Source organism: Rhinoraja longicauda, chromosome 17, assembly GCF_053455715.1.
Source record: "Rhinoraja longicauda isolate Sanriku21f chromosome 17, sRhiLon1.1, whole genome shotgun sequence".
In the NCBI taxonomy this organism is placed as follows: domain Eukaryota; kingdom Metazoa; phylum Chordata; class Chondrichthyes; order Rajiformes; family Arhynchobatidae; genus Rhinoraja; species Rhinoraja longicauda.
The window spans coordinates 44,510,609-44,526,707 of NC_135969.1; the positions used below are offsets into that span (position 1 = coordinate 44,510,609).

General features: G+C 48.6%; 1 protein-coding gene across 2 annotated transcripts in view; it reads left to right on the forward strand.

Annotated features, from left to right (window-relative positions):
* The window catches only part of arhgef3 (Rho guanine nucleotide exchange factor (GEF) 3), a 97,572-nt gene that overhangs the window by 40,857 nt on the left and 40,616 nt on the right, over positions 1-16,099 (forward strand). The window contains exon 1 of one of the 2 annotated variants that reach the window (XM_078414608.1): positions 12,769-12,970. The exons of the other annotated variant lie outside the window; for it this stretch is intronic. Within the exon in view, the coding sequence (XP_078270734.1) occupies positions 12,875-12,970 (96 nt within the window). The 5' untranslated portion in view covers positions 12,769-12,874. Of the gene's footprint in view, positions 1-12,768; positions 12,971-16,099 lie in introns of those variants that run through there. 2 annotated transcript variants of the gene reach the window in all.

Sequence of the window (16,099 nt, forward strand, 5' to 3'; positions counted from 1 at the left end):
GTTTCCTCCGGGTGCTCCGGTTTCCTCCCACATCCCAAAGACGTGTAGGTTTGCAGATTAATTAACCCCTGTAGATTGGCCCGAGTGTGCAGGGATTAGATGAGAAAGTGGGATAACATAGAATTTAGTCAGAGGGTAGTTAATCTTTAGTCGGGCTCCTTTATTATCTGAATGGTGGCCGATTAGGAAAAGGGGAGATGCAACGAGACCTGGGTGTCGTGGTACACCAGTCATTGAAAGTAGGCATGCAGGTGCAGCAGGCAGTGAAGAAAGCGAATGGTATGTTGGCATTCATAGCGAGGGGATTTGAGTATAGGAGCAGGGAGGTTCTGCTGCAGTTGTACAGGGCATTGGTGAGACCACACCTGGAGTATTGCGTACAGTTTTGGTCTCCTAATCTGAGGAAAGACATTCTTGCCATAGAGGGAGTACAGAGAAGGTTCACCAGATTGATTCCTGGGATGGCAGGACTTTCATATGAAGAAAGACTGGATAGACTCGGCTTGTACTCGCTGGAATTTAGAAGATTGAGGGGGGATCTTATAGAAACTTACAAAATTCTTAAGGGGTTGGACTGGCTAGATACAGGAAGATTGTTCCCGATATTGGGGAAGTCCAGAACAAGGGGTCACAATTTAAGGATAAGGGGGAAGTCTTTTAGGACCGAGATGAGAAAGTTTTTTTTCACACAGAGAGTGGTGAATCTGTGGAATTCTCTGCCACAGAAGGTAGTTGAGGCCAGTTCATCGGCTATATTTAAGAGGGAGTTAGATGTTGCCCTTGTGGCTAAAGGGATCAGGGGGTATGGAGAGAAGGCAGGTACGGGATACTGAGCTGGATGATCAGCCTTGATCATATTGAATGGCGGTGCAGGCTCGAAGGGCCGAATGGCCTACTCCTGCACCTATTTTCTATGTTTCTATGTTTCTAACATAGAATTTAGTCAGAGGGTAGTTAATCTTTAGTCTGGCTGCTTTAGTCAGAGGGTGGTGAATCTGTGGGATTAATTGCCACAGAGGGCTGTGGAGGCCAGGTCAGTGGATATTTTTAATGCAGAGATGGACAAATTATTGATTAAAACGGGTGTCAAGGGTTATGGGGAGAAGGGAGGAGAATAGGGTTAGGAGGCCGAGATCAGCCATGATTGAATGGCGGAGTGGACTCGATGGGCCGAATGGCCTAATTCTACTCCTATAACTTGTGAACTTGTGAAAGTGACTGGGTGATCGCTGGTCGGCGCGGGCTGAAGGGCCTGTTTCCATGCTGTATCGTTCAGTCATCTCCACAATTTCCTGAGTGCAGAAGCTGGCACCTGTTGTTGTATTTATACATCACAGCTGTGATCACTATATGTAGTACAGGGTGAATGCCAGTGCATCGCCTTAATGGTCTGGACCTACGTCACTCAACCACTCGGTGCCATTGGGCTGCATGTGGTTTAGTTTGGTTTAGAGATACAGCGCGGAAACAGGCACTGCGGCCCACCGCGTCCGCGCCGCTCAGCGATCCCCGCACGCTAACACTACCCTACACACACTAGGGACAATTTACAATGGCACCAAGCCAATTAACCTACAAACCTGCACGTCTTTGGAGTGTGGGAGGAAACCGGAGCACCCAGAGAAAACCCACGTGATCACGGGGAGAACGTACAAACTCCATACAGACATCGTAGTCAGGATGGAAGCCGGGTCTCTGGCGCTGTAAGGCAGCAACTCTACCGCTGCGCCACCATGCCGCGCTGTACCGCCGGGAGTGTAATTATCTGTCCGTGTAGAGATATCATCAGTGTTAGGATGTGGAGATGAGGAAAAGCGTTTTCACCCAGAGAGTTGTGAATCTGTGGAGTTCCTTGCCACAGAAGGCAGTGGAGGCCGATTCACTGGATGTTTTCCAGAGAGAGTTAGATTTAGCTCTTAGGGCAAACGGAATCAAGGGATATGGGGAAAACGCAGGAACGGGGGAACTGATTCTGGACGATCAGCCATGATCATATTGAATGCGATGCTGGCTCGAGGGGCCGAATGGCCTACTCCTGCAACTATTTTTTGCTGTTTCTATGAGAGAAATCGGCAGCATTAGAATCTCTCATTCATACGTCATTTATGAAGTGAGGAGAATGATTCAGGTGTGTACACCGTTTCCAGGTGTGTACACCGTATCCAGGTGTGTACCGTATCCAGGTGTGTACACCGTATCCAGGTGTGTACCGTATCCAGGTGTGTACACCTTATCCAGGTGTGTACACCTTATCCAGGTGTGTACCGTATCCAGGTGTGTACACCGTATTCAGGTGTGTACACCATATCCAGGTGTGTACACCGTATCCAGGTGTGTACACCGTATCCAGGTGTGTACCGTATCCAGGTGTGTACACCTTATCCAGGTGTGTACACCGTATCCAGGTGTGTACCGTATCCAGGTGTGTACACCGTATTCAGGTGTGTACCGTATCCAGGTGTGTGCACCTTATCCAGGTGTGTACCATATCCAGGTGTGTACCTTATCCAGGTGTGTACTGTATCCAGGTGTGCACCGTATCCAGGTGTGTGCACCGTATCCAGGTGTGTGCACCGTATCCAGGTGTGTACCTTATCCAGGTGTGTGCACCGTATCCAGGTGTGTACACCGTATCCAGGTGTGTACCTTATCCAGGTGTGTGCACCGTATCCAGGTGTGTACACCGTATCCAGGTGTGTACACCGTATCCTGATGAACTGTGCAGAGGCTGCCGTTCAATGTTGGACTGACGTCAGCTGTTCATGAATGTGCTCCAGGGTTGTCAGCCTGGCTGATTCTCCATCGCCCCCACTCCTAGTTATCCCAGCAGCTGCTGGACGCCTGAGAACAAAGCGATCTCTTCTAAAAATACAGCACAGCAACCTCATCCCCACATAACGCTGGCTCCTGGACTCAGCCCGTAAGCTGGTCGCAATGTCCTTGTCTGATCTCATGGAGTCAGAGAGTCGTGCCGACCGGGAGCAGGCCCTACGGCCCAACCTACTCAAGCCTAGGGTCGCCAACTGCCCATATTAGCTGGGACATCACGCATTTTGGGCCAAATTGGTTTGTCCTTTATGGGACCCGCCCTTGTCCCGTATTAGTAGGGTTGCCAACTTCCTCATTCCCAAATACGGGACAAAGGGTGACGTCACCACCCCGCGCCCCACGTGACCTCACCCAGCCAGCGGCCACCTGCTCCCGCTCCACCGATGGCGGCCGCCCAGACGTCTTTGGGATGCGGTCACGGGGAGAACGTGCAAACTCCACACACACAGCACCCGTGGTCAGGGTCGACCCTGGGTCTCTGGCGTTGTGAGGCAGCAGCTCCACCTGCCTTGCCAACGTGCTGAATGACGGAGAGCTCGGGGAATAAGTGGAGCGTTTGAGTGAGATGTGGGGCAAGGCATTTGAAGCTTCTGCCTCCATCGTTGGTGCAGAGGACATACAATAAACTAAAGGAAAGGAGTCTAGACCTGTGATTTCATCGCGTGGAATGTGCCTCAGTGTGTCAGCGGAGGGGAGAGCAGGCAGCTCTTTGTAGTGTTACAATGACATGAAGATGGATATGATTGCTGCTTTTGATGTTGTTCATTAGAGGAGGGAAGCGAGATTCATTCCCCATCCACAGACTGGGTTTCATTTACTCAGCTCTTTCATCATTTAGCCACCAATTCCAGTTGTTTCAGTCTGTGTGTGATTCATCTTCTGTTATTTGGTGAGAATCATGTTAATATTCATCAGTATTTTAAGAAAATAACTGCAGATGCTGGTACAAATCGAAGGTATTTATTTCACAAAATGCTGGAGTAACTCAGCAGGTCAGGCAGCATCTCAGGAGAGAAGGAACGGGCGACATTTCGGTCTGAAGAAGGGTCTCGACCCGAAACGTCGCCCATTCCTTCTCTCCTGAGATGCTGCCTGACCTGCTGAGTTACTCCAGCATTTTGTGAATAAATACCTTCATCAGTATTTTGCTTCTTTTAAGTATTTTTAATGAAGTAAATTATCAAAGTGCACGGCGTTTTTTAAATTAAGGCCTTACAGCTTTAAATTCTGCGTGTTAAAAGGTCGTAAGTGATAGGAGCAGAACTAGGCCATTCGGCCCTTCTCAAGTCTACTCCCCCATTCAATCACGGCTGATCTATCTCTCCCTCCTAACCCCATTCTCCTGCCTTCTCCCCATAACCCCTGATACTCGTACTGATCAAGAATCTAACTACCTCTGCCTTAAATATATCCACTGACTGAGTTACTCCAGCACTCTGTGAAACATCAGCTATCCTCGTTCTCCAGAGATGCTGCCTGACCCGTTGAGTTACTCCAGCACTCTGTGAAACGTCACATATCCGTGTTCTCCACAGATGCTGCCTGACCTCTGAGTTACTCCAGCACTCTGTCTCCTTCCAGTCCTACCTTTTCTGATGACATATAGTAGTCAGGTGGTTGAGCGGAGATTGGACTGAAACATTATCCCAGTATCTGTGCTGTAAGAAAACCTGCCAGACAAAAACAACCATGAAGTCATAAACTTCATTTTGGATGGTTTCCCCTGCGTGAAGTCTTGAGAATTTTGTTTCACTCTTTGCATAATTATATATAAATGAGAAAGAATGATTTCAATTTTTAAATGTTTTGTTTTACGAGTTAAATTTCAGCGAGACGGTTTTATTTTTGAAGCCATTCAGGTGTGGGGGGGGGGGGGGGGGGAGACCTGGAAAGGCTTGTAACTCCGTCTCTGGAGTGTTGTGCCCTGAGACAAAGTGTAGTCACGCAAAGAAAGCTGGAATGGAAATCATTGCAAGGTTTCTGCATTCACCACAAGCTGTCTCCCAGCTGTTCAGAAGGATGGTTCTAATCAGGCTTCATGCACTGTAATTACCATCACTTGACTGTATGCAAGTCCATTCTTACCAATTATCAACGGAACATTCCCTGAAAGGGCTGTCGATATTTCTACATCTCAGTCTGGCAGTTGCCTGCAATTTTTCCGTTTCGTTTAGATTAGAGATACAGCGCGGAAACGGCAGGCCCCTCGGCCCACCGAGTCCGTGCCGCCCAGCGATCCCTGCACACTAACACTACCCTACACACACTAGGGACAATTTTACATGTATACCAAGCCAATTAACCTACAAGCCTGTACAGTACGTCTTTGGAGTGTGGGGGGGGAAACCGAAGATCTCGGAGAAAACCCAAGCAGGTCACAGCGAGAACGTACAAACTCCGCTCAGACAGCGCCCGTAGTCGGGATGGAACCCGGGTCTCTGGCACTGTGAGGCAGCAACTCTACCGCTGCCCCACCGTGCCGCCCATATTTTATATATTTTAAATATTCCACCACAATACAATATTCAGCCAAAAGTACCTTGAGTAAAGTCACATATTCAAGATTCACGATTCAAGATATCTTTATTTAGTGGGTTGTCCAATGTGAAAAATGAAAGGAAGGTTTGTATTGGTGAAATGTAGACACAAACAATGTGAGTGTTACAAACCAAGTGTGAAACTTGGCACACAATTCCCACTCTCAGTAACCATCACTGTGAAAACAACACTCAAAAGATTACCAATTATAAATAGAAGGTATTTATTCACAGAATGCTGGAGTAACTCAGCGGGTCAGGCAGCATCTCAGGAGAGAAGGAATGGGCGACGTTTCAGGTCGAGACCTTTTTTCAGACTGATGGATACCTATTATAAATACGTACTTGTGCCTCCTCTGAATTTAATCATTAATAATAATTTTGTTTGAAGGTATTATCACAAATTACCAGTTATCAGAGTGATACAGCGTCGAAACAGGCCCTTCGGCCCGACTTGCCCACACCGGCCAACATGTTCCAACTACACTAGTCCCACCTGCCTGCGTTTGGCCCATCTATATATTAAAACTCGTTAGTTTGTTTGTTTGTTTGTTCCTGAACTACAGCCAAAACGGTACACGATAGCGCAACAGTTTTAGGCCCACCTTACTCACCGTCACCCCTTTGGTGCTAACGGAAGAAGTTTCATTGAAATCGGTGTTATATTTTTAAAGTTCTTCACATTTTAAAGTCTAAATCTTTCTCCTACGGAAGGAGGGGCGATGGAGGGAGGTAGGGAGGGGGGTGAAGGGAGGGGAGGAGAGAGGATAAGGGGGGTTGAGGGGGATGGAGTGGGGGAGGGAAGGGGTAGAGGGGGAGGGGAAGAGGGCAGGGAGGGGGGGGGAGAGGGTGCTGCACGAATGCAGGAGAAGGTTGGGCCCAACGGGTCCACTTGTTCTAGCATCTCTCTAAACCTGTCCTATCCATGGCCTGTCTAACTGTTTCTTAAACTTTGTGATGACAGATAAAAAGAAGAGGTACTTTGAGATTTAGTTGTAGAGAATGAGCACGGAAACAGGCCCTTCGGCCCACTGAGCCCACAACGACCATCGATCCCCGTCCACAAGTGTTCTATGTTATCTCACATTCACATCCACTCCCTGCAATTATACACAGACCAATTAACCTGCAAACCTGCACGTCTTTGGGATGTGGGAGGAAACCGGAGGGTGGGGGTGAGGGGGGTGGGGGAGGGGGTGGGTGGGGTGAGGGGGGGAGGGTGGGACTGAGGGGATGGGGGGAGGGTGTGGGAAGGGGTGTGAGGGAGGAGGGGGGAGGGTGAGGGGGAGGGTGGGGTGAGAGTGGAGGGTGTTGGTGAGGGGGGGTGAGGGGGGTGGGGAAGGGGGTGGGTAGGGAGGGAGGAGGGGGGAAGGTGAGGGGGAGGGTGGGGTGATGGGGGAGGGGGGACAGTGGGAAGGGGGGTGAGGGGGGAGGGGGGAGGGGGAGGGTGGGGTGAGGGGGGAGGGTGTTGGTGAGGGGGGGTGAGGGGGGGTGGGGAAGGGGGTGGGTGGGGAGGGAGGAGGGGGGAAGGTGAGGGGGAGGGTGGGGTGATGGGGGAGGGGGGACAGTGGGAAGGGGGGTGAGGGGGGAGGGTGTGAGGGAGGGGGGAGGGGGGGTGATGGGAAAGCTGCCACTGTCATTTCCCGCCACATGAAAGGCCTCTGCGACAGGATGTGAAAGGAGAAGCAGACAGACGATGCGTGTGCTATTCAGCAGAAACCCGAGCCCTGCTCACCCCCCAGCCCTGTGAACGAGTGCGATGAATGTTTCAGCTGGTTCACCAGTAGTATTTGTCAGTAATCCTCACTGAGGAAGTGTTGCAGTAATACAGCTCCGTGACCATCAGTACAGTAGAACAATGGCCTCTATTCATCCCCGTCACCAGATTACCATCTTTAGTTTAGTTTGATTTAGTTTAGAGATACAGCGCGGAAACAGGCCCTTCGGCCCACTGAGTCCGCGCCGACCAGCGATCCCCGCACACTAACACTATCCTACACCCACTAGGGACAATTTACAGTTATACCAAGCTAATCAACCTACAAACCTGCACGTCTTTGGAGTGTGGGAGGAAACCGAAGATCTCGGGGAAAACCCACGCAGGTCAAGTCAAGTCAAATTTATTTGTCACATACACATACACGATGTGCAGTGAAATGAAAGTGGCAATGCCTGCGGGTTGTGCACAAAAAAGAATTACAGTTACAGCATATAAATAAAGTTAATAAGTTACTATAGTGTAGACAAAAATTTAGTCTCTGGGGTTATAAAAGTTGACAGTCCTGATGGCCTGTGGGAAGAAGCTACGTCTCATCCTCTCCGTTTTCACAGCGTGACAGCGGAGGCGTTTGCCTGATCGTAGCAGCTGGAACAGTCCATTGCTGGGGTGGTAGGGGTCCCTCATAATGTTGCTTGCTCTGGATCTGCACCTCCTGATGTATAGGTCCTGCAGGGGGACGAGTGTAGTTCCCATGGTGCGTTCTGCCGAACGCACTACTCTCTGCAGGGCCATCCTGTCCTGGGCAGAGCTGTTCCCAAACCAGACTGTAATGTTGCCAGACAGGATGCTCTCTACAGCCCCAGAGTAGAAGCAATGAAGGATCCTCAGAGACACTCTGAATTTCCTCAGTTGTCTAAGGTGGTAAAGGCGCTGCTTTGCCTTACCCACCAGTGCGGCAATGTGTGTTGCCCACGTCAGATCCTCTGTGATACGGACTTCCAAGTATTTAAAACTGCTCACCCTATCCACAGTAGACCCATTTATCTCCAGTGGCGTGTACGTCCTTGGATGTTTAGCCCTTCTGAAGTCCACAATCAGCTCCTTCGTTTTAGTGACATTCAAGAGGAGGCTATTGTCCTGACACCAGAGTGCCAGATCAGCCACCTCCTCCCGGTAGGCCTTCTCATCATTGTTGGAGATCCGGCCCACCACCACAGTGTCATCAGCAAACTTGATGATGGAGTTTGAGCTGAACCTGGCCACACAGTCATGTGTGTACAGGGAGTACAGTAGGGGGCTAAGGACGCAACCCTGGGGGGATCCTATGTTCAGGGTGAGGGAGCTAGACGTATGTTCCCCCATCCTGACCACTTGGGGCCTGGCGGTGAGAAAGTCCAGGACCCAGGCACACAGAGGGGTGCTAAGCCCCAGTTCCAGCAGCTTCTCAACCAGTCTGCTGGGGACTATTGTGTTGAATGCTGAACTAAAGTCAATGAACAGCATCCTCACATAGCCCCCCTGGTTGTCCAGATGAGAGAGAGCGGTGTGCAGAACCTGGGAGACCCCATCATCCGTGGACCTGTTCGGACGGTATGCGAACTGTAGTGGGTCCATGTTGCGAGGAAGGAGGGCACAGATATGCTTCTTGACTAGCCTCTCAAAGCATTTCATGAGGGCCACCGGTCGGTAGGTCAGCGGAAAGACAACACATGATCACAATCGATCCATTTACAGGGTATAGATACATGATAAGGGAATAACGTTTAGTGCAAGGTAAAGCCAGCAAAGTCCCATCAAAGATTTCAAGAGAGAGTTCGATTTAGCTCTTAGGGCTAACGGAATCAAGGGATATGGGGAAAAAGCAGGAACGGGGTACTGATTTAGATGATCAGCCACGATCCTATTGAATGGTGGTGCTGGCTCGAAGGGCCGAATGGCCTACTCCTGCACCTATTTTTCAATGTTTCTGTTCTATGTTCTAAAGATAGTCCAAGGGCCGGATGCAGGAATCTGGAACCCAGTGTTGTAGGAAGGAAGTGCAGATGCAGGTTTAAACCGAAGATAGTGCAAGGTAAAGCCAGCAAAGTTCGATCAAAGATTTCAAGAGAAACCGATGATAGACACAAAATGCTGGATTAACTCAGTGGGACAGGCAGCATCTCTGGAGAGAAGGAATGGGTGACGTTTCGGGTGGAGACCCTTCTTCAGTCTGATGAATGCACACCTAGAGCAAGGGGATCAATAACTAAAGGGCACGGGTTTACGGTGAGAGTGGAAAGATTTAAAAGGAACCCGAGGGGCAACCCTTCCGTGTGAGTGGTGGGAGTATGGAACGAGCTGACAGAGGAGGACGTTGTGGCAGGTACTATAACAGATCAGGGATATTGGCCAAACACAGGCAACCGGGACTAGCCTAGATGGGGCATCTTGGTTGGCATGGACAAGCTAGATAGAGCTCTTAAGGATAGCGGAGTCAGGGGGTATGGGGAGAAGGCAGGAACGGGGTACTGATTGAGAATGATCAGCCATGATCACATTGAATGGCGGTGCTGGCTCGAAGGGCCGAATGGCTTCCTCCTGCACCTATTGTCTATTGTCTATTGACTGAGGGGCCTGTTTTCGTGCTGTATGACTCTATTTCGTACTATGGCATTCAAGAGACATTTCAAGATTCTAGATTCAAGATTCAATTTATTGTCGCATGCACCAATTAAGGTACAGTGAAATTTGAGTTACCAGACAGCCATACTAAGTGAAAAGCAACAAGACACACAGCCACATAAAATACAATTTAACATGACCATCCACCACATTCCTCACTGTGATGGAAGGCGACAAAAAGTTTAATCTCTTCCATTCTTTGTTCTCCTGCGGTCGGGGACCTCGAGCCTTCTGTTGACGGGGCGTTCTTGGCTCCTGTAGCCGGCGATCAGGCCCTCGTGTCAGGGCGATCGAGCTCCTGCATCGGGGGGGAATCTCAGCTCCCCCCGCGCCGGGCAATCTACCATTTGGATAGGTACGTGTGGGCATGCAGTGGATGGAGGGACAGGGATTACTTGGCGGCAAATAAGAGTTGGTCTTGGCATCATGTTGGGCATTTTGTTGCATGTGCTATGGTTTCAGCATTGTCTGTCACAGCATGAAACTGTGGCTGATCCAAGACTTCATGTTGACCAAGCAGGTTAGCAACTGAGAGATAATAATAATAATACATTTTATTTATATAGCGCTTTTCATATACTCAAAGACGCTTTACAGAGATTTTGAGAACATAGGGGAAATGAATAAATAGATAAATAAGTAAATAAATAAATGAACAGAGAAAGGAGACAGGAGGTGAGGAAGGTGAGGAAGGATCTAGAAAAGATTTGAGAAAGTAGAGTTGGCACCGCCATTACACAGGGGAATGTTGTTTTTCTGAAGGCAGGTATCATCTTCCCATGGAAGCATATAGAAATTTCTGGAGCACTTCCTTGTAGACCTTCAGAGATAGTGGCTTTAAGATAGTAACTCAAATTTCACTGTACCTTAATTGGTACGTGTGACAATAAATTGAATCTTGAATCTTGAAAGAGACTTTGTTGAAGATTCGGGGGGAGAGACAACAATGGGATTTGTGAGAGTGGATGGAATGGAGGCCACTCTGACTAATGTAAGGAAGCGGAGAATGGCGTGTAATCAACCGTGTGATGTGCTGTGGGGAGATTAGAGATGAATAATAACAGGGGATTAACTGTACTTTGTGAAAACGCTGATTCAGAGCTCTGACCACGGTGTAGACCTGATTGGAAAGATTCAAAAGGGGAACAAAGACCTGACCAGTAATCACGTTTTCAAAAAATTGAGGATGATGGAAGCCTGGACGTAGAATCCTGTGTCATTTTCATTTGTCCTGCTGCCCACTTGTTTCTCAGGGCGGCACGGTGGCGCAGCGGTAGAGTTGCTGCCTTACAGCACTTACAGCGCCAGAGACCCGGGTTCGATCCCGACTACGGGCGCTGTCTGTACGGGGTTTGTACATTCTCCCCGTGACCTGCATGGGTTTCCTCCGAGATCTTCGGTTTCCTCCCACACTCCAAAGATGTGCAGGTTTGTAGGTTAAGTGGCTTGGTGCATGTGTAAATTGTCCCTAGTGTGTGTAGGATAGTGTTAATGTGCGGGGATCGCTAGTCGACGCGGACCCGGTGGGTCGAAGGGCCTGCTTCCACACTGAATCCCTAAACTAAACTAAAAGTAAAACTGAGCACGGACAGAGCTGTTGATCTGCTGTGGGTTGCAGTGGCACTGAATTTGCCCACATCGTTTAGCAGTCAGGGGTTGACTCATTTCCCCTTTGCTAATCCAAGCCTGAAATGTTCTGATCGTTGCTTCGTATCTCTGAGAATGGATGGAAAGTTTGTGTAGGTGGCAGCAGATACAGGTTTGATCCTGTAACTGGCTCAAACCCACACACATCCAGTGTGATGACAAGAGAGTGGGTGGTATTTGTAGATAGCAAAGATGGGTGTCAAAAATTTAGTTTAAAATGGAGTTTAATGCAAGGTGTTGCATTTGGAGGTATGACCAGGGCAGGACCTACACAGTGAATGACAGGGCTCTGGGAGTGTTGTAGAGCAGACGGATCTATAATGAGGGATATTCAGTTCGATTTTAGATTTAGAGATACAGCGCAGAAACAGGCCCTTCGGCCCACCGGGTCCGCGCCGCCCAGCGATCCCCGCACACTAACACTATCCTACACCCACTATGGACAATTTTTACATTTGCCCAGCCAATTAACCTACATACCTGCATGTCTTTGGAGTGTGGGAGGAAACCGAAGATCTCGGAGAAAACCCACGCAGGTCACGGGGAGAACGTACAAACTCCGTACAGACAGCACCCGTAGTCGGGATCGAACCTGAGTCTCCGGCGCTGCATTCGCTGTAAAGCAGCAACTCTACCGCTGCGCCACCGTGACCCCCTTGTAATTGTTACTTGTAATTGGTCACAGGTAGATAGGGTAGTCAAGAAGGCTTTCGACACATTGGCCTTCATCGGGCAGAGTACTGAGTATGTGCGTTGGGAGGTCATATTACAGTTGTACAGGACATTGGTGAGGCCACATTTGGAGTACTGTGTTCAGTTCTGGTCACCCTGTTATAGGAAATATGCAAAGATGTTGTTCAGCTAGAAAAGGTGCAGAGAAGATTTATGAGAATGATGTCACCACTCAAGGGCCTGAGGGGTAGCAACATCCTCGCAAATGGAGTGAAGTGGGGTGGGTGGGTGGAGTGGATGGGAGTGGAGTGGAGTAGGGTGGAGTGGAGTGGGGTGGGGTGGAGTGAGGTGGGGTGGGGTGGGATGGGGTGGGTGGGTGGAGTGGAGTAGGGTGGAGTGGAGTGGGGTGGGGTGGAGTGGAGTGGGGTGGAGTGAGGTGGGGTGGGGTGGGGTGGGTGGGTGGAGTGGAGTAGGGTGGAGTGGAGTGGGGTGGGGTGGAGTGAGGTGGGGTGGGGTGGGATGGGGTGGAGTGGGGTGTGTGTGTGAGGAGCGCGAGAGGCGGCGTTGCAAACTGAGCGTGGGTTTGTGAGCTGGGTGTTCCGCCCAGGCTGCTGGTTGTGGGAGGCTGCTTAGTGCTGGCTGGCTGTGTGTGTGTGCTGGCTGTGTGTCTATTGCCGGGAGCTCACTGACTGTGAGCAGCAGCAGCAGCAGCAGCAGCAGCCGTTGTGTAGCCAGCCAGCTAACCACACCAACCCCGTGGCTGCAACTCCCCAGCCTGGCTCCTGGAACAACCCTGCTGTCCTCAACCATGGTGGCCAAGGATTACCCCTATTACATCGCAGCCAAGAGAACCAACTGCACCCTGGACGCACAGACCATCAGCACCTCCGTTAAAGAGACAGGGGTGAGTCGTTTCTCTGTGTGGGAAGGAACTGCAGATGCTGGTTTTAAACCCAAGGTAGATTCAAAACGCTGGAGTAACTCAGCGGGTCAGGCAGCATCTGTGGAGAGAAGGAATGGGTGACGATTCGGGTCGAGACCCTTCTTCAGACTGAAGCTCACCCTTAATGTGTGCATGAGTGTTTAATTTTGTCTCATCTCGGTTGCTGTAAGGACTTGGGTTTTTTTTACACTAGCAGTGGGTTTACTGATTTATTCGTTTTTCTTTTTGTTTAATTTATTATTGTATACGTATAAAATTATAAAAGAACTGGACAAGCTCGATGCAGGAAAAATGTTCCCAATGTCGGGGGAGTCCAGAACCAGGGGCCACACAGTCTAAGAATAAAGGGGAGGCCGTTTAGAACTGAGGTGAGAAGAAACGTTTTCATCCAGAGAGTTGTGAATTTGTGGAATTCTCTGCCACAGAGGGCAGTGGAGTCCAATTCCACTGGATGAATTTAAGAGAGCGTTAGATAGAGCTCTGGGGGGTAGTGGAATCAAGGGATATGGGGAGAAGGCAGGCACGGGTTACTGATTGTGGATGATCAGCCATGATCACAATGAATGACGGTGCTGGCTCGAAGGGTCGAATAGCCTCCACCTGCACCTATTTGCTATGTTTCTACGTTTCTATTGTTGCGTGTACCGAAGTACAGTGAAATAGCTTTCTTTTGCACGCTTTCCAAACAAACCACACCGTGACAATCATAGACAATTAAGTGTGTGAAACGATGCTGTGGTGTTGTCTGTGCGTCTTGTGTGTTTACAGACTGCTGTAAGAATTTCAACATTCAGTTGTCAGTACAATATGACAATTAGCTTTCTTGTCCTTAACTGTGATTTTGTCTGTGTAGAGGAAGATTTTTTATTAACTACTCAAAAAGGTTTTTTTTCACTGTATCTAGTTGATAATAAAGTACCAGCGAATTGTTGAACCTTTAAACACTCTTGACTCTTGGAGAATGGAATTTTGCACCAGGTAGACCCAAAATGCTGGAGTAACTCAGCGGGTCAGGCAGCATCTGTGGAGAACATGGATAGGTGACGTTTCACAGAGTGCTGGAGTAACTCAGCGGGTCAGGCAACATCTTGGGAGAGAAGGAATGGGTAACGTCACCCATTCCTTCTCTCCAGAGATGTTGCCTGACCCGCTGAGTTACTCCAGCATTTTGTGTCTACGTTCGATTTAGATCAGCATCTGCAGTTTTCTTTTTCCCTGCAAATATTGCACCAGGTTTTCCATTGCTTTGTGTTTTTTGAGCTGCCAGAAGCTTTCTCCACTTACCCTTTGAATCTCACTTCCCTGGGGAAAGCGGACAGAGGTCTCTCTCCATCTCCTTGTGAAGCCTTTGTAGTCCCCCAATGCAGACAGCAGCTGATGTGAGATCCTCTCTCCTTTCCAAAATCTGCCTCTTCCATCTCGGCTGCCTAGCTGTGTGGTTTGCACTCTGTTGATACAGTAATGTACAACCCCTTTGAGGATTTGGCCTGGCAGCCAGCAAAGGAGGAGGGGGGGGGGGGGGGGGGGGGGGAGGGAAGGGAAAACCGTCTAGCGTTCCTGGGCTCAGGATAAGTGCAGGAATTTTATGAGTGCACACTCGAAGTGTAGTTTCCATCTGTGTTTGTGCTCTTTTGTTTAATGATGAAGCAAGATATAAAAAGCTCACAAAATACTTGCTGTAGATGGTAAAGCCTCGAGTCCCCTCTCTCGACGCAGGCTTTTACCCGGTTTCCAAATCTCTCCATTTCAAAGCTGCAGCATATCTCACGTCCACTGTCACGGCCATTAAACCACCTGAGATTCGCTGTTAAAAAAACCCCACCCGTAAATGGGGAGGACTTCGGTTTAAAGATGCTGTTCCAAACTTTTATCAATCAATGTCTTTTAAGAGAGTGCTAGATAGAGCTCTTAAAGATAGCGGAGTCAGGGGTATGGGGAGAAGGCAGGAACGGGGTACTGATTGTGGATGATCAGCCATGATCACATTGAACGGTGGTACTGGCTCGAAGGGCCGAATGGCCTCCTCCTGCACCTATTGTCTATTGCCTATTGTCTATAATGTCATCAAAAATATCATGCTAGGACAGGTCCTTGGGCCCATTCAGGTTGATTTGCAACTTGGTGAAGAGTAGATTGTGTAAAGATACAAGAGTAGATTGTGTAAAGATAAATGGTGGCAAAATGCTTCTGTGTATTTTTAAGTCTAAACACAGTCCTGGAGCAACTTTACTCCAGCACTTAGTTTTTCCTCAAGATTCCAACATCTGAAGTTCCTTGTGAGTCTATTTTTAAGTCTTGTTCAATTCTTGATTAAGTACGATGACTTCCTTTGGTAAATTGAACGTCCTTCCACATATTCTATTTTAGCCTGATGTTTTAGAGGGATTTGGATCATGTGAGATTGGTTTAAATTGGTGTCATATCTGGCATGAACATTGTGGGCTGAAGGGCCTGTTCCTGTGTTGTACTGTTCTTTGTTCAATGTTATAAAGTTGGAGCTACACTATTTGTTTACCAGGAGCTTTGCAAGTCTACAACAAATTTTCTAATTTAATTAAAAAGACGTCTTCTCGCACCGGGGCAATTAATCAAATGATCACAATTTTCTTTTAGACAACTCATTACTAGAGTACAGTTCCAATTAAATTCAATTCTTTATGTGGCTTTGCAAATATCGATTAGGTTTTGTATCATTTAGTGAAATACTATATTAATTTATAAAGGTAGACACAAAATACTGGAGTAACTCAGCGGGTCAGGCAGCATCTCGGGAGAGAAGGAATGGGTGACGTTTCGGGTCGAGATCCTTCTTCAGAAGAAGGGTCTCGACCCGAAACGTCACCCATTCCTTCTCTCCCGAGATGCTGCCTGACCCGCTGAGTTACTCCAGCATTTTGTGTCCACCTTCGATTTTCACCAGCACCTGCAGTTTTCTACCTACACACTGATTTATAACGAATCTGCCAGAGTAATTCAGTAGTTTATTCACAAAGTGGCGTAAAATTCAAGTTTGTCTTTAAATTGACTTTACCCTGTCTTGTAGCTTTTAAAGGAGATTTTAACTAAACACCATTGAGTCCATGTGCTGTA